At 45.9% G+C, this 23,679-nt stretch overlaps 1 protein-coding gene across 1 annotated transcript in view; it reads left to right on the top strand.

Moving 5' to 3' along the window:
* The window catches only part of LOC106570271 (forkhead box protein O6), a 64,512-nt gene extending 52,647 nt beyond the window's left edge, over positions 1-11,865 (top strand). The window contains exon 2 of the mRNA XM_045694784.1: positions 8,913-11,865. Within this exon, the coding sequence (XP_045550740.1) occupies positions 8,913-10,763 (1,851 nt within the window). The 3' untranslated portion in view covers positions 10,764-11,865. The remainder of the gene's footprint in view (positions 1-8,912) is intronic.
* The last annotated feature ends 11,814 nt before the right edge of the window (positions 11,866-23,679 follow it).

Raw genomic sequence — 23,679 nt, 5'->3', positions numbered from 1 at the left:
GCCTCCAAAACATCCGGTGATCAATTTACAGAAATACTCATCATAAATGTTGATGAAAATACAAGTGTTATACATGGAACTTTAGATAAACTTCTCCTTAATGCAACCGCTGTGTCAGATTTCAAAAAAGCTTTACTGAAAAGCAATAATCTGAGTACGGCGCTCAGACACAAAAACATGCCATACAATATATCCGCCATGTTGGAGTCAACAATAGTCAGAAATAGCATTATAAATATTCACTTACCTTTGATGATCTTCATCAGAATGCACTCCCAGGAATCCCCGTTCGACAATAAATGTTTGTTTTGTTCGATAAAGTCCATCCTTTATGTCCAAATACTTCCTTTTTGTTCGCGCCTTCAGTTCAAAATTCATGACACGCAGGTCAGACGAAAACTCAAAAAATTCAATTACAGTTCGTAGAAACATGTGAAACGATGTATAGAATCAATCTTTAGGATGTTTTTATCATAAATCCGCAATAAAGTTTCAACCGGAGAAATCCTTTGTCTTCAGAAATGCAATGGAACTGAGCTACCTCACGTCAGCGCGCATGGCTGAGGCTCATGTCCTGCTTGCAGTGTTCTGACTCCAGGAGCTCTTATTCATCCTCACTTCACAGTAGAATCCTCAAACAAGGTTCTAAAGACTGTTGACATCTAGTGGAAGCATTAGGAAGTGCAAAATGACCCCACAGACATTGTAGTTTGGATAGGCAATCGCTTGAAAAACTACAAACCATTTCCTGTTTGGATTTTTTCTCAGGTTTTTGCCTGCCATATGAGTTCTGTTATACTCACAGACATCATTCAAACAGTTTTAGAAACGTCAGAGTGTTTTCTATCCAAATCCACTAATAATATGCATATCTTCGTTTCTGGGCGTGAGTAGCAGGCAGTTTACTCTGGGCACGTCAGTCATCCAAGCTACTCAATACTGCCACCATCCATAAGAAGTTAATTTGCATTGCACAGACCAAGCTAAGTATGGTAAGATGAGGTAGCCAGATTTCAAACAGGACAAACACAGCAGTTAGTTACACTACATTTCCTCGAAGAACAACCAAGACCACACAAACCATAGCCAAGAAAACACATTGTTTTGTTAAAAGACAGAAAGATAGTTAAGAACCGCATAGAGTTGAACCCCAAATGCACATGTAAACAGAACCTCAGTTGTGCACGCTAGCATCAATTTACCAGACTCAACTGACAGCATCGCTGTTTCAAATGCATAGGCTTTCTCCTGCTGTCTTGTCATTCTTCTAATCCAAATTTGTGCTGACTGATCAACACAGTGTTAAGTTACTTTTCAGTGTGTTCACAGAAAATCTAAAGTCACCACGCACAAGTAAAAGTAGTCAGGGGGCTGCACACGGTGCACCAGGGTATAACATCAAAATCACTGCATGTGTGACATGCTGTGTTGCAGCCTGGTCTGATAGACTAGACGTAACATAGTACATGTAAATCCGGGACACTGAAATTAGTATGATATGTTACGTTTGGTATGGATTCATAAGACATAGGGTTACATATGGCAAAAACGAGGGTGGTTGGTTGGGGTGGAAGGATGGGTGTATAACACGAAGGTCTAGCAAACCAAAGGTTGAGTGTTCCAACCACTTCATGGACAACTTTAGCATTTAAGCTAATTACCAACTTTGCAACTACTTACTAGTTTCTAGCTACTTTGCAACTACTTAGCATGTTCGCTAAACCTTCCCCTAACCCCAACCTTAATCCTTTAACATAACTCTTAACACTAACCTTAACCCTAAACCCTAACCTAGCTAACATTAATGTTAGCCAAAACAATTTGGAATTCGTAACATATCCAATGTATTGGAAAGTCGTATCATATTGTACTAATTGAAATTCATAGCATATATTACCAATTGCAATTCGTAACATGTCATACGAATTGTAATTCATAACATATCATACGAAATTGATGATGGACATCCACAAATGAATACATACCATACAAAATGTAACATACCAAACTAAATGGAGTGTCTCGGATTTATGTACATAATAATAAGAAATGCTATGATATGAGATCAGGTTGCAGCCAGCCAGCAGTGTGCAGTCAAAAGAAAAGGAAATGCTAACTTGGTTAACTTTATTAAATGAATCTGTTTTCAACAAATTAACTGTTTTTAGACTATTATATTTTAACCAAGCAAGATAAATAAATGTGTAATCACTACTGAGTGAATGAACAAAATAATTTTGGACTGAACGCATCCACACATTTAAAAGGTCTGTCGAAGTCAAAGTTCCCGGGAAAATTGAGCAATCAGGGGAGAAGGGCCTTGGTCAGGGAGGTGACCAAGAATCCGATGGTCACTCTGACAGAGCTCCAGAGTTCCTCTGTGGAGATGGGAGAACCTTCCAGAAGGACAACCATCTCTGCAGCACTCCACCAATCAGGCCTTTATGGTAGAGTGGCCAGATGGAAGCCACATGAAAGCCTGCTTGGAGTTTGCCAAAAGACACCTAAAGACTCTCAGACCATGAGAAACAAGATTTAACTCTGTGACCTGAATGCAAACGTCACGTCTGGAAGAAACCTGGCACCATCCCTATGGTGGAGCATGATGGTGGCAGCATCATGCTGTGGGGATGTTTTTCAGCGGCAGGGTAAGGATCGAGGGAAAGATGAACGGAGCAAAGTACAGAGAGATCCTTGATGACTGGAGTGAAGTTTCACCCTCCAATAGGACAGCAATCCTAAGCACACAGCCAAGACAATGCTGTAGTGGCTTTCGGGACAAGTCTCTGAATGTCCTTGAGTGGCCGAGCCAGTGCCCGGACTTGATCCCGATCGAACATCTCTGGAGAGATGAAAATAGCTGTGCAGCGACACTCCCCATCCAACCTGACAGAGCTTGAGAGGATCTGCAGAGAAGAACGGGAGAAACTCACCAAATACAGGTGTGCCAAGCTTGTAGACTCATACCCAAGTAGACTCGAGGCTGTAATTGCTGCCAAAGGTGCTTCAACAAAGTACTGAGTAAAGGATCTGAATACTTATGTAAATGTGATATTTCCATTTTTTATTTTTAATACATTTGCAAACATTTCTAAAAACCTGTTTTTGCTTTATCATTATGGGTTATTGTGCGTAGATTGATGAGGGGAAAAAAATATTTAATCAATTTTAGAATAAGGCTGTAACGTAACAAAATGTGGAAAAAGTCAAGGGGTCTGAATACTTTCCGAATGCACTGTATGTTGGTATTGTACATCAAACTATGTGCAATCAGGTTGCTTATGTCACGTCCTGACCAGTAAAGTGGTTATTTGTTATTGTAGTTTGGTCAGGATGTGGCAGGGGGGTGTTTGTTTTATGTGGTTCGGGGTTTGTTGGGATATCTATTTATGTAGAGGAGTGTTGGTTTAGAGTATTCTGGGGTTTTTGATTATGTTCTACGTTTTGTATTTCTATGCTCTGTCTATGTTGTGTATTTTTTGTGTTGGCCTGGTATGGCTCTCAATCAGGAACAGCTGTACATCGTTGTTGCTGATTGGGAGTCATACTTAGGTAGCCCTGTTTTCACCTGTCCTTTGTGGGAAGTTGTTTTTGCACTGCTGTGTTTAGCCTGCAATACTGTGCGTCCGTTCGTTTTCTTGTTTTGTTATTTAAGTGTTCAATAAAAGTTAAAAATGAGCACTCAACCTGCTGCGCCTTGGTCTACTACATACGACGACCGTTACAGCTTAGGATTCAAACATTCTCAAATAGCCTAATTCATACTCTTCAATATATATTGTATGTAATTTGTCTGTATGTATTTTTAGATATAGGTCTATTGTAAATGTCTACAACTACAAACATACTTTAACCTTTTCACACGTACCAACAAACGGATGTGATCATTCTACAGTGGTCCCTGCAGCGTACTCTCAAACCAGTGTGATTAGATCGCTTATTTAGAATGTCCAGTTTCGATTGACGTAACAGTCAGCATTTGAGCTGGCCACCCTGTTTTTTCACAGAAACATTTTGCACAAACACAGTCCTTATGAAGTTATGTCCTGAATGTGGCCAATTTGTTTTTGGATGCAATGTTCAGACATTTACAGAAGAAGCGACATTATTACACAATCCTCCAAACCGGAAAATGTAGGCTACATTTGTCCTAGCGCTAACTGAGGAAAGATTGACGTAACACAAGCGGTCATATTTAGGTAACTCTCGGCTGACAGAAACCACAATATGAACTGTGTAATAGCAATTACTATTTATAATTCATCACATCACGGGTGAGCTCACCATTGATAAAACACTTTTTAGTAATCCGACAATGTTTGTGTATGCCGCCATGTTTGTTTTTTTGCTTCAACCAAAGATAATAAGAGAAGACATGATGAGTTTGGTCTGTTTGCAGTACATTTACGTCATTTAGCAGACGCTCTTATCCAGAGCGATTTACAGTAGTGAATGCATACATTTCATTTTTTTTTTTTTTTTTTTTGTACTGGCCCGCCATGGGAATCGAACCCACAACCCTGGCGTTGCACACACCATGCTGGCATTGCAAACACCATGCTCTACCAACTGAGCCACAGGGAAGTATGCACGTTGAAGGGGGTGTGTCGTCTACGATCATTCACTTCCCTTCATTCACTTCCGTAATTTTACTCGAAAGATGAGAGAACCATTCCTTCACCTCAGTATAACATCTTTGGTCTGACAGACGTTTCTATGACACCCAGAATGCATTGTATAATGTCAACAAACATGGCACCAGACATAGCTGGCAAATAGCTTAGCATTAGCTCATTATAATCAGTACAACCTTCAAAAAATGTATTTTACACACATCATAGGTGTCCATTACAATCTATGCAACAATCGTAATGCATTAGTTGTCACCAGTACTTGAAAACATGAATACAACTGTAAATGCCAGCCAGAAAATGTGCCAGTTCGTACAGGATTGTGCAAATGTCTGCATACTTGATCTACAGAAACAATAGGGAAGTGATTTGGGTTCTCCTAGAGAAGTTTGTCTGGCTCAGTAAAGTCTCAAACATAAATTGTCCGCTAAAATGGGCTACTTTTATGTGAATCAATGAGGAGGTGGAACACACCTCAATTCAAACTGTTGTTAAGGAAATAAAACATGTTAGAAAATAATTTGAAATTGACAAGTTGAAACACATAGCCTATAGATAATTAGCAGGCAGCGCGTGTTAACTGTCCTGTTGCGTAACAATCACATTTTGGAACAGTGAGTGCATTCTGACATCACGGGCATAAAACAACTCATGCTGAGACGACCGTTAGAGATATTTCGTACTCACATGTGAAAAGGTTAAGCTGCATATTATTTTGACAGAGGTAATGAACTGTCCATTGATCAGCACAGCAATTGATAAAACAGGATCATGTTTGAAACACAAGTGGTTCTGAGCTTATGTTAATATTACACAGGTAAGCTAACCGTTACAGAAATCAGGATTGCAGACAGGCTCTATCTATGTGAGGTACTGTGTTCAACACACCACCACCTGTTGTTATGCTGGGCTCCCACTGACCAAAAAAGGATGTTAATATGATTCTTTTTTTCAATACATATTTTGCTAAAATAAAGGTTTAAAGAAATACAGGCATTCACCACATTACTAGAAGACAAAACAGCTCAATCAAGCCTGATGGTCTTGTAAGTATTAAAGACAAGCTTGCATTCATTTAATTAAAAAAAGCATGAAAAGGTGGCATAATGTCTTACCGTACTGTGTAAAGAATACAGTACCTGACCTTGTATGCGGTACAAATCACACGATTGTGGAAGCACCTCCTCAAAGAGTATGAATTAGACTGTTTGAGAAGTTTGAATCCTAAGCAACCTGCCTACACATACAGTTGAAGTCAGAAGTTTACATGCACTTAGGTTGGAGTCATTCAAACTCGTTTTTCAACCACTCCACAAATGTCTTGTTAACAAACTATAGTTTTGGCAAGTCGGTTAGGACATCGACTTTGTGCATGACACAACACATTTTTACAACAATTATTTACAGAATGATTATTTAACTTATAATTCACTGTATCACAATCCAGTGGGTCAGAAGTGTACATACACTAAGCTGACTGTGCCGTTAAACAGCTTGGAAAATTCCCAAAAATGATGTCATGGCTTTAGAAGCTTCTGATAGGCTAATTGACATCATTTGAGTCAATTGGAGGTATATCTGTGGAGGTATTTCAAGGCCTACCTTCAAACTCAATGCCTCCTTGCTTGACATCATGGGAAAATCTAAAGAAATCAGCCAAGACCTCAGGAAAAGAATTGTAGATCTCCAAAAGCCTGGTTCATCCTTGGGAGCAATTTCCAAATGCCTGAAGGTACCACGTTCCTCTGTACAAACAATAGTACACAAGTATATACACCATGGGACCACGCAACCGCCATACCGCTCAGGAAGGAGATGCGTTCTGTCTCCTAGAGATGAACGTACTTTGGTGCAAAAAGTGCAAATCATTCCCAGAACAACAGCAAAGGACCTGGTGAAGATGCTGGAGGAAACAGGTACAAAAGTATCTATATCCACAGTAAAATGAGTCCAATATCGACATAACCTGAAAGGCTGCTCAGCAAGGAAGAAGCCACAGCTCCAAAATCTCCATAAAAAAGCCAGACTACGGTTTGCAACTGCACATGGGGACAAAGATTGTACTTTTTGGAGAAATGTCCTCTGGTCTGATGAAACAAAAATAGAACTGTTTGGTCATAATGACCATCGTTATGTTTTGAGGAAAAAGGGGGAGGCTTGCAAGTCGAAGAACACCATCCCAAGCGTGAAGCACAGGGGTGGCAGCATCATGTTGTGTGGGTGCTTTGCTGCAGGAGGGACTGGTGCACTTCACAAAATAGATGGAATCATGAGGAAGGAAAAATATGTGGATATATTGAAGCAACATCTCAAGACATCAGTCAGGAAGTTAAAGCTTGGTCGTAAATGGGTCTTCCAAATGAACAATGACCCCAAGCATACCTCCAAAGTTGTGGCAAAATGGCTTAAGGACAACAAAGTCGAGGTATTGGAGTGGCCATCACAAAGCCCTGACCTCAATCCCACAGAAAATGTATGAGCAGAACTGAAAAAGCGTGTGCAAGCAAGGAGACCTACAAACCTGACTCAGTTACACGAGGTCTGTCAGGAGGAATGGGCCAATATTCCCCCAACTTATTGTGGGAAGCTTGTGGAAGTCTACCCGAAATGTTTGACCCAAGTTAAACAATTTAAAGGCAATGCTACCAAATACTAATTGAGTGTATGCAAACTTCTGACCCAAGGGGAATGTGATGAAAGAGATACAAGCTGAAATAAATCATTCTCTCTACTATTATTCTGACATTTCACATTCTTAAAATAAAGTGGTGATCCTAACTGACCTAAGACAGGGAATTTTTATGAGGATTAAATGTCAGGAATTGTGAAGAACTGAGTTTAAATGTATTTGGCTAAGGTGTATGTTAACTTACGACTTCAGCTTTAGTTTGAAGTGCAGTACCAGCTACTGTAGTAGGTCAAAGCTGTGTGCTAGAAAACCTTGGTAGAGCATGGGTGGAATAGGCATTGTGGCGCTTCAGACCAATGCCTATTTTCACTTAAAACATAGTTTTTTTTGTTTTTAATAGATTGATAGAAGAGAGGAGATAAGATACAGACAAATGTAATAGAGAAAAAGTTGAAAATTAGATGAGGGCGAAAAAGGGATACGGAAGGAAAATGGAAGAGTATGGTAATGATAAAGGCTACTTAACTTGGCTATAGTTGAAGAACATGCTTGGCTACAGATACAGTAGAGTACTTAGCTTGACTAGCTCGGACGATCTCTATCCCCGCTAAGCTTCTCCTGCAGGCTGGTTTAGATCTCATCAGAGCCCATATAAAAAAAATGTCTCAGAGTAGGAGTACTGCTGATATCCAGGTTGGCTTCAACTTCAAATACTGCTATAGAGCTGTAGACTAGCTACATAGCAGACAGTCAGACGAAACCCAGGGCTTAAGCCATACAGGGCCTGTTCCAATATGCACACTAGCATGCCACTTGAGTTATGAAGTGAGTAGTAAGTAGTGCGTTAGTATGCATATTAGAACACAGCCGTAGGGAAGCATCATGTTTTACTTCACATACTGTATCTCTTCCTAGTAGACCTAGCCCCCTAAATAAGGTTAACCAGAGGCAGACATAATATCCACACAGCTACAGCTATTATCACAGCGCATGTTACTGGTTATTGACTCCTCTCTCTCTCGCTCTCCCTCCCCCTCCATCTCCCCCTCTTTCGCTCTCGCTCTCCATCTCCCTCTCTTTACCATAATATCCAAACAGCTATAATCACTGCCCCTGATACTATTTATAGGTTCATGGTTTATATGGAGGTTAAATAGACTTCACCTGGCTGAAACCCTCTGTATCATGTGTGAGTGTGTGCAGACAGGAAAGGAAGGAAAAGGAGAGGAGGGGAGGGGAGAGGAAGGGAAAGGCAAGGAGAGGAGACGGGTGGAGAGGAGTCGAGAGGAGAAGAGAGTAGGGGAGAGGAGAAGAAGGGAAAGGAGTGGAGAGGAGAAGAGGGGAGAGGAGAGGAGAAGAAGGGAGAGGAGAGGAGAAGAAGGGAGAGGAGTGGAGAGGAGAAGAGGGGAGAGGTATCGATTGGCTGTAGCTCTGAGGCGCTTCGCTGCTCTGAGGCGCTTCGCCCTCCTTACTCTCTCCTCCATCTTTCTCTTTTTATCTCTTCCTCTCTCATGTGAAGTAGTTTGGTGTTGATTTCAAATGATTGTGTGTTTAAAAAAAGTGATTATTTGACCCTAAATGTTCTCTTGGGTGTTTCTGTTTATCTCTCCCTCTCTCTCCCTTTCTCTCCTTCCCATCTATCTCTGCTCTAGAACTCCATCCGCCACAACCTGTCCCTCCACACTCGGTTCGTCCGTGTCCAGAATGAGGGGACAGGGAAGAGTTCCTGGTGGATGCTGAACCCAGAGGGTGGGAAGATGGGGAAGGGACCCCGACGACGCGCCGCCACAATCGACTGCCCCAACGGCACCAAGTACCTGAAGAGTAAAGGACGGGCCAGGGGTAAGAGGCCTGGAGCCGGAGCTGGCAGTGGAGCTGTTGGTCGGGGCAGGCGGCAGGGTTACGGCCTGGGACAGGGGGCTCGACCGGGGATGCATCAGGGGTCTCCGGAGCATGGTAGTCCTGCAGGGAAGGGCGGAGTAGGCGTGGGAGGAGAGGAGTACGATGCCTGGACGGATCTCCACTCCCGGACCTCCTCTTCGGCTTCGACACTTAGTGGCTGCCTTTCTCCCATCCTGGTCGAGGCTGAGCCAGATGAGCCAGAGGAGGGAGGCCTTTCCTGCTCCACCTCCCCCCGCCTCTATCCTAGCCCTACCGCCACTCGCTCCCCTGCCCTGGGCACTGGGGGGCACTGCCCTGGAACCTCCTTGGAGCTGCCCCAACTCACTGACCTGACTGGGGCTATCAGCCTGGAAGAGGGCTACCCCCACCCCCAGAACCACCCACAAACCCAGCCTCGTAATGGCTTCCCCAGCCCCTACGGCACCGGCCCCAAGGGGGAAGGCTCCTACTGCGGCCCCGTCTACGGGCAGCCGTCCCTGGGCATGCTGCAGCTCCATGCCCCCATGCCCATGCAGACCATTCAGGAGAACAAGCGAGCCAGCTTCCAGCGCCCCCTGAGGGCCTACTCAGAGAACAATGCCTTGCAGAGCCTGCTGACCGGAGGGCCTGGAGGTCCTCAGTACTGCAGTAAGGACATGGTCACACTGGGAGGGCAAGGAGGGGAGTCACACACGCTCCTGACCCAGGTAACCAACGGGGTTCACAGCCACAATCAGAGTCGCTGCAGCCACAATCATAGCCATAGCAACCATAATCATAATAACCATGAGCATGGACACAATTCAGGCCCACACAATGGTCACGGCTCAGTTCATGACCAGAACCCCAGCGGTCATCATCAGAATGGTCACCACAATCACGGTCAACCCAACCTGGACTATAACCATAGCCACAAACAACACCTCAGCCCGGCCACTGACTACAACCAGAGTCACAACCACAAACTGAACACAAGCCATGACCACACTCACCAGTCCAACCAGGGTCACCTCCATGGTCACCTCCAGGGTGGACCCAGACCTCCAGCCCTCCAGGCTCTTTCTCCCAGAGTCAACACAGACATCCTGCAGCCCTACAGCCTCAAAACCCCCACCCCAACTCCTAGCCACTATGGCCCCCTCGCCCCCCACCTCCCCACCCCCAACCCCCCGTCCCTGCCCCCCAACCCCGCCTCTGTTCTCGACATACCCCAGGACCCCTGCCTCCGCCTGGCCTCCGCCCCGGCACCTCACCCTCACCCTCGCCACCAGCCCTACCCCGGTACCACCTACCACCAGGGTATAACCATGACTGACTCCTGGCATGGCTACTACCACCACACCCTCCACCCCTCCCAGAACTACCAGGGCCACCCACACCACAGCACTCATCACCCCAGCCGCATGGCTCCAGACCTGGATGTAAACGTAGACATTCTCCCCAGCAGCCTAGACTGTGACGTGGAGTCCATCCACCTCAATGACTTCATGGACACAGAGGGGATGGGGATGGACTTCAACTTTGACGGCTCCCTGTCTCAAGGAGTGGGCATGGGCATGAGCATAGCCGCTTTCGCCGGAGCGCCGCAGGGACATCACAGCCAGAACTGGGTGCCTGGGTGAAGGGGATTGGTCAGGGAAGCCCAAGGGCCAATCAGGACACAGCAGAAAGGCTTTTACCCACAAGGCTGAGCTGCAGAAGTCAGAGGTTAGGGATCAGGGTCGGAGCGTACCCTTGGACTGACTGATTGACTGTGATGCTTAATGCTCCAAGACAAAATAACTGAATGTGTCTTGTCATGTTGTTTCCTGAGGGTCCCTTTAACTGTACAATCTATGTTCTCTCATTCTTTCTCTCCCTCTCTCTGTGTTCTCTTTCTCATTCCCTCTACACACTAGTAGTGCCACAGCACCCTCCCAGCTCTGTGCTATCCCCCTGGTTCATGTCCTTCAGTTTGTCTGCTATACTTTATCAATCATTTCTTGGCCATCCATAAGCTCTCAAGCACTTTACATCCGACACTTTCAAAACAGATGCAGTATAACACAGACCAGGGGAAAGTCAGTCTCTTTTGGCTTAAGTTGAATTTATGCAAACCCCTTTATTATCCATCTCTTCTTATAAAAAAGAGAGAGGCGGTATCTTACTTAAGAACAGGATCAAACAACTGCATAAATAAATGGGTTCAGCGGGTTGAGATGCGGGTGCTTTTCAGAATGTTTTGCATACTGGTTGGAAAGCAGGGAGGTCGGGTGGATGGAAGGAGGGATGGATGCAGGGTAGGAAGAGGGGGTTGGCTGCACCAGGGTCAGTGCAAATTCTCCTTCTTCCTCAATGATGGAGGGATGAAAAGAGGCAGGGATGGAGGGATGGAGGGATGGATTGAGGTCAGGAGTTCTCCTTCTCCCTGGTGGTGTCACCCACCATAGATGGATGGAGGAAAAGAGGATAAATAGAGGATAAATAGAGGATAGATTGAGGATTAGGGTGGTTGGTTGTTGTGTGCCCCAGTGTGGTCCAGGAGGACTGCCATCCATCAGACGGCCTTCATCACCAACTAGTTAAATGCATGATCTCCTCTTTAATCTGTGGAGTAATGCGATGGTGATGCATCACTATTGCAAATTTAATGTGTTGCTCCCCCCTCCCATTCACCTCCATCCGGACACACACACACACTCCATTCCCCTACATCCGGACACACACACACGCACACACACACACACACACACACACACACACACACACACACACACACACACACACACACACACACACACACACACACACACACACACACACACACACACACACACACACACACACACACACACACACACACACACACACACACACACACACACACACACACACACACACACACACACACACACACACACACACACACACACTCCATTCCCCTACATCCGGACACACACACACACACACACACACACACACACACACACACACACACACACACACACACACACACACACACACACACACACTCCATTCCCTACATCCGACACACACACACACACACTCCATTCCCCTACATCTGGACACACACACACACACACACACACACACACACACACACACACACACACACACACACACACACACACACACACACACACACACACACACACACACACACACACACACACAAACACACACACTCCATTCCCCTACATCCGGACACACACACACACACACACATACACACACACACACACACACACACACACACACACACACACACACACACACACACACACACACACACACACACACACACACACACACACACTCCATTCACCTCCGGACACACTGTGTCAAGGCTTAATGTGTTTTGGCCAAAGTGATGATTAAAGTCACTGTGAACTAAATAGCGGAGGAGGGAGAGATGGAGGGATGGGGGGAGGAAAGAAGAAATGCGAATATTCCCTCTGTGCCTCTTCCTCTCCATTTGGTGGATTTATGTGGATTTCATTTCCCCATAATGAAATAAGGAGTGATCAGGTCCCATCCTCCCTGCCTCCCTGCCTCTCTGCCTCCCATCCTCCCTGCCTCCCATCCTCCCTGCCTCCCTGCCTGCTCTGCTTCCTGAAGAGGGTTCTCATTCAACCCCAGCCTGGCTGCTTCCTCCAGCTGACCAACCACACAACACAACAGCTTACTCAGTCTAGAGTATGTTCTAAATGGCGCCCTCTTAATTTTGGACCCTATTCCCTCTACACAGCACACATTTTGAACAGAGCCTCTAACGACATCAACTCAGTCATCAGTATTCAGTAACCATTAGTTAAATCTGAAGTGGTACCCTATCTCCTACTGCACTAAAACCTAAGCCTCTGGCCAAAAGTAGTGCCCTAGGTTTGCCCTAGGTTACTGTTGATGGACTTGATGTCCTCAGTCCTTTGACCTCAGTGCAGCCCCCTTTGTCCCATCCTCCATTCCACCTCTCACACTGGAGTTTAAAGCCTGACATGTTTTACACTAGTGAATTGGCACACTGATTAACACAGTCAGCAAGATAACAATTATTTGTTGCTATCTTCCCTTCACAGGCCCTTTCCTCCCATCCTCCTCTCCCTCTCTCTCTCTGTCTCTTTCTCTCTCATGTGTGCTCTCTGTCTTTCTGTCTCTTTGTCTCTCTCTCTCTCGCTCCCTCCGTCTCTCTTCTTCTATCACATCCTCTCATCCAGAGGTTAGATGGAGGGGAAACAACAATAATTAACCGGCTAAAGAGATCAATTATTTATCATTTTTATTTAATCCAAGTGGTGGTGTTTTCTCATCTCATCTTCATGGCACCAGGTCATAATTCTCTCCGTTCAGAAAGCACAAGGGAGTTTTTTTTGAGTTTGAGGTTATGTGCGTCCATTGAGAGGGGAAAGAAACAGTGCTTGAACAACAAGGTCCTCCTCTAGTCTGGTCCCAGATCACATTGTGTTAAATGTACAAAGAGCATAGGAGTGGCTGGCTATAAACAAACAGATCTGGGATCAATCTAGTCCTTCCCCACTCCTCTCTTCAGATTTCTATCTGTTGCCTTGGTCTGGCTTTACTTTGCTGTTGTCTGTTTTTTTGTGGTCGTTCTGTTCTGTGATCGTCAGTGAGGTCCTTTGTCTTGATAGGGTGCTTTTTGTTCGCAGCATTTTTATTCTAAAGGGGAGAGAGAGAGTCCTTGAGTCTTTTCATAGCACCTGCCCTGCTCGAGATCGAGAGAGAAAGATTGAGAGGCAGAGAAGGAGAGATATTTTTACGGGTAGAGGCTAGAAGGGAGGTAGAGGGACAAGGAGACAACGAGGCAGAGAAAGGTAGAGAGATGGGGAGGCTAGAAGGGAGGTATAGGGAAGGAGAGAGAGAGAGGAGTAAGAGAGAGAGAGAGAGAGAGGCAGACTGTGAGACAGTAATATTTTCCAGCCGAGTTGCTTCCTGTGGAACTGGCCATTTGAATCATGCCAAATGTCAAGTGCTACTCTGCTGGCACCAACACGCTATGATCAGATAACCATGCTTCTGCTCTGATCAGATAACCATGCTTCTGTTCTGATCAGATAACCATGCTTCTGCTCTGATCAAAGAGGAACAAAGATGGGTATCTTCACACGGTTTTCTCTTCCTTTCATTCGTCCTTTCTTTCTTTTTGACTTGAGATGGCCTATTGTTGTAACCCGACTGTAATTTCGTATCTGGCCCCAGCGTGCGCTTGCTTGTGTGTTGATCTGTGTGTGTGTGTGTGTGTGTGTGTGTGTGTGTGTGTGTGTGTGTGTGTGTGTGTGTGTGTGTGTGTGTGTGTGTGTGTGTGTGTGTGTGTGTGTGTGTGTGTGAAGCACACATGATGATGTACAAGGTGATGTACAGAACTGATGATGGAAATCCATTGCCCTGTAATATCACTTGTCCTGGTCTCCTTCATGCCTGGTGAGGCCAAATGTCAAAAGTTTGGACACACCTACTCATTCAAGGGTTTTTCTTTATTTTTACTATTTTCTACATTGTAGAATACTAGTGAAGACATCAAAACTATGAAATAACACATATGGAATCATGTAGTAACCAAAAAAGTGTTAAACAAATCTAAATATATTTTATATTTGAGATTCTTCAAATAGCCACCCTTTTTTTTATTATTCTACAATGTAGAAAATAGTAAAAATAAAGAAAAACCCTTGAATGAGTAGGTGTTCTAAAACCTTTGACCGGTAGTGTACTGTATACACACACACACACACACACACACACACACACACACATACATACATACACCATATATACAGTTTATATTTATTGGTAGAGAAGATGGGTTCTGTGCTGTGGCCTTTTGGCCCCCCTCAGTCCCTCATCATCTTTATTACAGAGACATGATGATGCTTCTATTACAATCTCATTCTGTACATAATCTATATTGGAGAAAATTGTATTATAATTTTTTTTGACAAGCAAAATATCAATTTCTTTTCTAAAATGATGTGTCTGATCATCTGTGACTATAAAATAATAAAACAAAAGAGAACATAGAGTTGTTTTGTGCCTGTTTATGTGTGTGTGTGTGTGTGTGTGTGTGTGTGTGTGTGTGTGTGTGTGTGTGTGTGTGTGTGTGTGTGTGTGTGTGTGTGTGTGTGTGTGTGTGTGTGTGTGTGTGTGTAAGCCTGCCTGTATGTCTGCGTGAGTGTGTATCCGCTCGTTTATTCATTTGTGTGTGGGTTTGGGTGTGTGTTTTTTGTGTGCGTTTGTGTGTGTGAATAGCTTCATAGACATACTGCTGTGCGTTAGATGTGCCAGCCAACCCTGGCAGTACACCCCCTGTCATTACAAGCATACTATAGCTGTAAATCCGGGCCAGATCAGGAACACATCGCAGCAGTAGAGTAGGTTTCTTGGTGTGTTTGTGGGGGAGTGAGCCAGTAGGGAGTAAGAGAAATGGAGGGATATGTGAGAGCGTGGGAGTAAAATGGCTATTAGAGGTGACTTTCAGTGGGATAAACTCTCATAACATCCATAAACACACACGCACACAAGCATATTAGCTCACGTACACAATAAAAAAACGGACTAAACGAGATGTGTGTGTGGGGCAAGCCAGCAGGTGTGGTGTGTGTGTGTATCAGCCATTAAGAGATGTGAAAGTGCTGACGCTCAGAGAGTCAGATAGACATATTCTTGGAGCTGAGCGATCCCCTGCAGGCCTAGCGATCCCCTGCAGGTCTAGTAACCTTGAGCTTCACCCCCCCAGCCAGGGTGAACACTGTCAGGCAGACCAGACAGATAGTGTGTCCCCGTCCACAGCCCCGTCCACACACAGACAGTACACACACAGCCCTTCCGGAGCCCAGCAGGGGGGCCCTAGCCTCTGGCCTGACTACAACCTGCCTGAGACCCCCCAGTGTGTGAGCGTGCTACTGGCCTAACCTGTCTACTGCGTGATGAGAGAGAGAGAGAGAGAGAGAGAGAGAGAGAGAGAAAGAGGGAGAGAGAGATCAGCCTTCACTCGCTGTATTCATCTATATTTCACAGCAATTTCAATTACTGTCAGTGTAGTTGGAAAGAGAGAGAGAGGCTGACAGAAAGAGACAGAAAAGGAGACATGCCTCTGTGGGCTGTCTGCCCCAGGTCACCGTGTCCTAGTGATGCACTCTCTCTGTTCCCTTTCTACCCCAGCCCGTGGACTCCTGCCTGGGCAGGAGGGGGCTTTACTAGGGGACTAGAGCGAAAAGAGGAGGGACCTCCTGCAGCTCGGAGCAGCTGTGATCTGCAGTCACCTGGTTCTCCAGGGGATCCAGTCTGCAGAGACATGAGGCCCCAGGCAAAGTCCCAGGCTATTCACAGCAGCCATATGCCCAGCTAGGGAAGAGTACAGACTATGGATGAGACCCTATGTTACCGTATGACTGGGAATCAATGGCTGGAGTGTTGAGAGGAGACAGAGACCAGAGAAGGACTGAGTAGTGTTGTGTTATGGGGTTAGGGTTAAAGGAAGCTGAGAGGGACTGAGTAGTGTTGTGTTATGGGGTTAGGGTTAAAGGAAGCTGAGAGGGACTGAGTAGTGTTGTGTTATGGGGTTAGGGTTAAAGGAAGCTGAGAGGGACTGAGTAGTGTTGTCTTATGGGGTTAGGGTTAAAGGAAGCTGAGAGGGACTGAGTAGTGTTGTGTTATGGGGTTAGGGTTAAAAGAAGCTGAGAGGGACTGAGTAGTGTTGTCTTATGGGGTTAGGGTTAAAGGAAGCTGAGAGGGACTGAGTAGTGTTGTCTTATGGGGTTAGGGTTAAAGGAAGCTGAGAGGGAATGAGGAGGCTACTGTTGTGTTATAGGGGATAGCTCAGCCAAAACCAGCCCAGACCAGGTCAAACCGAGGCTACGTTAGAGACGCCCCCTGACTACCAAGACAGACAGCTATGATGTCAAACATCTCCATGGTCTGAAAGACCAGACCGTACATGAAAGCACAACCAAAGGGTGCCCAGCACTATAACTACTATAACTGCAGGGGAAGCGAAGTGACGGGTACAGTGGGAAATGAATGAACGTTCTGAACCAGAGCTGCACCTGCCTCTCGGAGAAGGAAGGAGAGAAGGGAGGAGAGTGGCTCTCTGCTCTCTGAATCATTGAAGTTTTGTGTCTGCCTCTCTGTGACCAGCCAGGCGGGCGGGCGGGCGGTGGACCCGCGGCGGTTAGTTGCATATGAAAGTGTAATGAGATGTCTACTGCCTCGCATAGAATCATCGTCTCTCTCTCTTCTAGGCGAGCTGGACCAGGATAGTAGAGTGTGATAGCACTGACTCCTGGGGAATAGCAGAGCAGAGTGGTCTGGTGAACAATACAGAGCCGGAGGACGAGCAGTGTGTGTGTGTGTGTGTGTGTGTGTGTGTGTGTGTGTGTGTGTGTGTGTGTGTGTGTGTGTGTGTGTGTGTGTGTGTGTGTGTGTGTGTGTGTGTGTCAGAGCACACATGGGACGACGACGTTTATGCTACGCACTGACTTTGCTGTGATGGATGCAATGTGCCAGCGGGGCCTATCTAGCCATACCTACTTCCTCGCTCCTTGCCTCAGATTCTGCCTGGTTGTGCATATTCCATGTAGTGTGGATAATAATATCTGAAATTGATTTTTCTGTATTTATTTGTATTTTTGTGTCCTTCAAAATAGAACGAACACCTCACTGCTATATGTTAGTAATGGTGTAGGCAGACTGGTCATATGTTAACTACTTCATCCGTGATTGTTTTCAGTCGTACTCGTCTTCATATCCACAACATTTTATTCTCTGATATACCTCACTGTGTGTTCTGCGACTATCTGCCCCAGGGACTCAGAAAAACATCACTTTATTACAACGCCCACCTCTACCATCTAAGCTGGGATAACTGCTTGTTTGATTACACATCTGTTGTGGTCTGAGACAAGCTGATTCAGTTAGCTGAGATAGACTGTCGTACAGGACCGAAGGGAACTGTAGATCTGGATAGTGATGTGAAGTACTGCTGTGGGCCTAAGTCAATACGTCAGGTTAAGACGGAATGATAGAAAAATACCAATGAACCCTACACTTGAGGGCATTGACAATGGATGATTTCATTAAGATGCGTTGTGCAGACCTCACTACCCTCTGGAGAGCCTTGTGGTTGATTGGAGATGTTGTTTCCTACCGTCCCCACCTGGGGGCGGCCCATCAGAAAGTCCAGGACCCAGTTGCACAGGGCGGGGTCGAGAACCAGGGTCTCAAGCGTAATGATGAGTTTGGAGGGTACTATGGTGTTGAATGCTGAGCTGTAGTCAATCTCCAATGCAGCAGGGGCGGCATGTAGCCTAGTGGTTAGAGCATTGAGCCAGTAACCGTAAAGGTTGCTAGATGAAATCCCTGAGCTGACAAGGTTAAAATCTGTCGTTCTGCCCCTGAACAAGGCAGTTAACCCACTGTTCCAAGGCAGTCATTGTAAATAAGAGTTTGTTCTTAACTGACTTGCCTAGTTAAATAAAATAAAATGCAAATCCTAACAAACTCACTCACCAAGTCAATGTTATTGTCTGAGGCTACCTGGAACATGTCCATGTGATCGAAGCAATCTTGAAGAGTATGAATCCGATTGGTCAGACCCTTGTTGGATAGACCTAAGCACGGGCGCTGTTCTGTTATATTTTTTGCCTATAGGAGGGGAGCAAGAAGATGGAGTCATGGTCAGATTTGCCGAAGGGAGGGCCATGTACGCATCGCAGAAGTTAGAGTAGCAGTGGTCCAGTGTTTTGCTCGTCATTACAGTAGTCATACAGTACAGTTACGCTAGGCATTACAGTCATCATACACTACAGTTACACTAGGCATTACAGTAGTCAAACACTACAGTTACACTAGGCACATGTCATTTATAGCCAAACCTGGTTGATGATTGAAATGACACTCAGACTGACACTGATACATACAGGAACATGAACACGTATTAGTGTTTCACCCATACTGTAGATGTACTGTATGTAATAACTATTTACACATCAGACTGTTAGGTTCTTGTTTTTCAGAGTAAATAACTCACGGACACTAGAGAAGCTTAACCAAGTTTAATTCTTTCCAAAGGGTCAACACAGCTGTATTCAGACATCACATTTCACACAAGCACTGATATTTAAAGCCCTGATATTTAACCCTTCCTCCTAGGCTGAGTCTCCTCCTCCATATCTGAAGAGCCAATGCATCTCTGTTGCTAGACAGAACCTTAGTTACATCTGTTCTTCCTCACTTCATCTTACCTGACCTCTACCCCAAAGTGCTCACTCCTCCCCAAATCAAGGCTGTCATGGTTATTGATACCAGACTGTGTCTCTTCTCCTCCCAGAGGATCCCTGATGGCTAACAATAACGTATCCTGTATAATGTAAACGTTATACATCACCCTCTCTCCCTCAGTGACATTGTTATGTTCTATGATCTCCACCCGCCTCCCCTACACATTCCAAAGCCATCTGACTCCTACAGATAACCATTAACTTCTGATGTAAAAAACATTCTCTATCATCCCTCAGATACCATACTTCTGATCTATGATGTCTCTAGTATAGCAATGTTCAAAGTTTACCCAGAATCCAACAGTCCCTCCTATTGAACAATAGCTTCCTAATGTTCAGTGTACATAAACTTGGAAATTACTTATAAATGAACAAACAATCATAACAAAACATTCAACGTGAGGTTTACCAACTCAGAAACTTATGGCCTTTGTTCTATGATCACACCATACACAATTTTATTTCCATCTCTCATCACACAACAACAAAATGACATTTCAGCTGAACCTGCTGTCTTGTTCTATGTCAGATGGAGCGGCTTTTAGTTTCTCCCCTTCCTCCTTCTGGTTCCTAAGAGAGTGATAGCACAGGACTTGGAAAGCAACAAAAAGACACAAAACATAACAGCATTAACCTCTCTAGGGGGTGTGGGATGTAGCGTCCCACCTGGCCAACATCCGGAGAAATTGCAGAGCACCAAATTCAAATTAAATTACTATAAATATTTAACTTTCATGAAATCACAAGTGTAATACATCAAAATAAAGCTTAACTTGTTGTTAATCCAGCTACCTTGTCAGATTTCAAAAAGGCTTTACGGCGAAAGCAAACCATGCGATTATCTGAGGACAGCGCTCAGCACACAAAACATTACATACAGTTACCAGCCAAGTAGATTAGTCACGAAAGTCAGAAATAGCAATAAAATGAATCACTTACCTTTGATGATCTTCGTATGGTTGCACTCACACGACTCCCAGTTACACAAGAAATGTTTGTTTTGTTCGATAAAGTCCTTCTTTATATCAAAAAACCTCCATTTTGTTGGCACATTTTGTTCAGTAATCCAATGGCTCAAATGCGGTCACAACAGGCAGACGAAAATTCCAAAGAGTACCGGTAAAGTTCGTAGAAACATGTCAAATGATGTTTATAATCAATCCTCAGGTTGTTTTTAGCCTATCGTCAATATAAAAGAAAAACAAGAAAGGCGCACTCTCGGTCGTGCGCAGGAAACAGCTCTGGGGACATCCCACTATCCACTGACTCAAAGTTGTCATTCTCCCTCATTTTTCTGAATAAAAGCTTGAAACAATGTCTAAAGACTGCTCACAACTAGTGGAAGCCATAGGGAACGGAATCTGGGTCCTATCCCTTTAAATGGTGGATAGGCTTTCATTGGAAAAACAGCTATTTCAATATAATGGCACTTCCTGGATGGATTTTCCTCAGGTTTTTGCCTGACATTTCAGTTCTGTTATACTCACAGACATTATATGCATATCCTATCTTCTGGGCCTGAGTAGCAGGCAGTTTACTTTGGGCACGCTTTTCATCCGGAGGTGAAAATAGAGGGGGTGTTTGTTTTGTGTGGTTCAGGTTTTTTGGTTTATGTTCTACATTTTCTATTTCTATGTGTGTCACGGGTGTCGTAGGGATTGGACCAAAACGCAGCGGGAATAAATATATTCATCTTCTTTTTTATTGAAGAAGGAAAACAAAAAAACACGTATACAAAAACAACAAAGGACACTAAACAGTTCCGTAAGGTGCACGAACACAAAACAGGAAATAACTACCCACAAATCCCATAGAAAAAACACCCCTCTTAAATAGGACCTTCAATTAGAAACAACGAGGAGCAGCTGCTTCCAATTGAAGGTCAACCAATAAACACCACATAGAAATAAACATACTAGAACTAACATAGAAGTAGACTAACAAGAACATAGCCCAACAAACCCCGAAACACTCTAAACAAACACCCCCTGCCATGCCCTGACCAAACTACAATAACAAACAACCTCTTTTACTGGTCAGGACGTGACAGTACCCCCCCAAAGGTGCAGACCCTGGAAGCACCTCACACAAAAATAAACACACAAAAAATAAACCCCAAAACAAAAAATAATCCTAACTAAAGGGAGGGATGGGAGGGTGGGATGGGAGGGTGGTTCTTGTGCTACACCCCCCCTTCCCAACCTCCTACTACAGAGGTGGCTCAGGCTCCGGCCTTACTCCCCAACCTAACCTGTCCACCCCCGCTAAATGCTTATTATATTTTACCCCTCCCAAAGTCTCTGGACTAAGGTGCATCGCTGAAGACCTCGGGCTGATGCGTGTCGCTGGAGACCTCGTGCTGATGCGCGTCGCTGGAGACCTCGGACTGGAGGGCGACTCTGGGAGCTCCGGACTGGAGGGCGACTCTGGGAGCTCTGGACTGGAGGGCGACTCTGGGAGCTCCGGACTGGAGGGCGACTCTGGGAGCTCCGGACTGGAGGGCGACTCTGGGAGCTCTGGACTGGAGGGCGACTCTGGCTGCGCCGGTTCCGGACTGTAGGGCGACTCTGTCGGTTCCGGACTGTGGGCCGTCTCTGCCGGCTCCGGACTGTGGGCCGTCTCTGCCGGCTCCGGACTGTGGGCCGTCTCTGTCGGCTCCGGACTGTGGGCCGTCTCTGCCGGCTCCGGACTGTGGGCCGTCTCTGTAGGCTCCGAACTGTGGGCCGTCTCTGCAGGCTCCGAACTGTGGGCCATCTCTAGACGGGGCACTGTCGCCGGAAGCTCTGGATGGGGCACTGTTGCCGGACACTCTGGACGGGGCACTGTTGCCGGACACTCTGGACGGGGCACTGTTGCCGGACACTCTGGACGGGGCACTGTTGCCGGACACTCTGGACAGGGCACTGTCGTCGGAAGCTCTGGACGGGGACTGCGCACTGAAGGCCTGGTGCGTGGGGCTGGCTTAGGAGGCGCCAGACTAGGGACATGCACCACAGGGCTAGTGCGAGGAGCAGGAGCAGGACGAGCTGGACTGGGCTGACGCACTGGAGGCCTGGTGCGTGGTGCTGGCTTTGGAGGTGCCAGACTGGAGACACGCACCTCAGGGCTAGTGAGAGGAGCAGGAACTGGATACACCGGGCCATGAGTAGGCACTGGAGGTCTGGAGCGCACCTCCTGCACAACCCGTCCTGGCTGGATGGTAATAGTAGCCCTGCACGAGCGGAGTGCTGGCACAGGGCGAACTGGGCTGTGCAGAGGCCTGATGGCTGCCGTGCGTAGACAAGGCGTAGGGTAGCCTGGGCCTAGGAGGCACACTGGTGGCCAGATGTGCTGCGCAGGCATCCTCCTTCCAGGCTGGATGCCCACTCTAGCACGGCACTTGCGAGGGGCTGGGCTCGCTCGCACCGGACTGTGCGTGTGCATGGGCGAGATCGTGTGCACTTCCGCATACACCGGCGCTCTCCACTCCACACGCTCCCCATAATAAGCACGGGGAGTTGGCTTAGGGCTCACCCTTGGCCCAGCCAAACTACTCGTGTGCCCCCCCCCCAAAAAATGATTGGGGGGGCCTCTCAGGCTTCCTTGCCAGCCGTGTTCCCGCATAGCGTCCCCGGTCCTCTTCAGCCTTCCTCCATGGTCCTTCTCCCGCTAGTATCTGCTCCCAAGTCCAAAACTCCTTATAGCTCTGCTGCTGCTCCTTCCTCCGCTGCTTGGTCCGTTGGTGGTGGATAGTTCTGTCACGGGTGTCGTAGGGATTGGACCAAAATGCAGCGGGAATATGTTTACTCATCTTCTTTTTTATTGAAGAAGGAAAACAAAAAAAACACGTATACAAAAACAAGAAATTACACTAAACAGTCCCGTCAGGTGCACAAACACAAAACAGGAAATAACAACCCACAAATCCCATAGAAAAAACACCCCTCTTAAATAGGACCTTCAATTAGAAGCAACGAGGAGCAGCTGCTTCCAATTGAAGGTGAACCCAATAAACACCACATAGAAATAAACATACTAGAACTAACAAGAACATAGCCCAACAAACCCCGAAACACTCTAAACAAACACCCCCTGCCACGCCCCGACCAAACTACAATAACAAACAACCTCTTTTACTGGTCAGGACGTGACAATGTGTTTATCTAGTTTTTCTATTTCTATGTTGGGGTTTTGGTAGGGAGCTGGTTGTCGTTGCCTCTAATTGGAGGCCATATTTAGTTGGGTTAGTTTCTCTTGTGTTTTGTGGGTG

The sequence above is a fragment of the Salmo salar genome, chromosome ssa14, assembly GCF_905237065.1.
Source record: "Salmo salar chromosome ssa14, Ssal_v3.1, whole genome shotgun sequence".
Lineage (NCBI taxonomy): Eukaryota > Metazoa > Chordata > Actinopteri > Salmoniformes > Salmonidae > Salmo > Salmo salar.
This window is presented reverse-complemented; position numbering and strand designations above follow the sequence as displayed.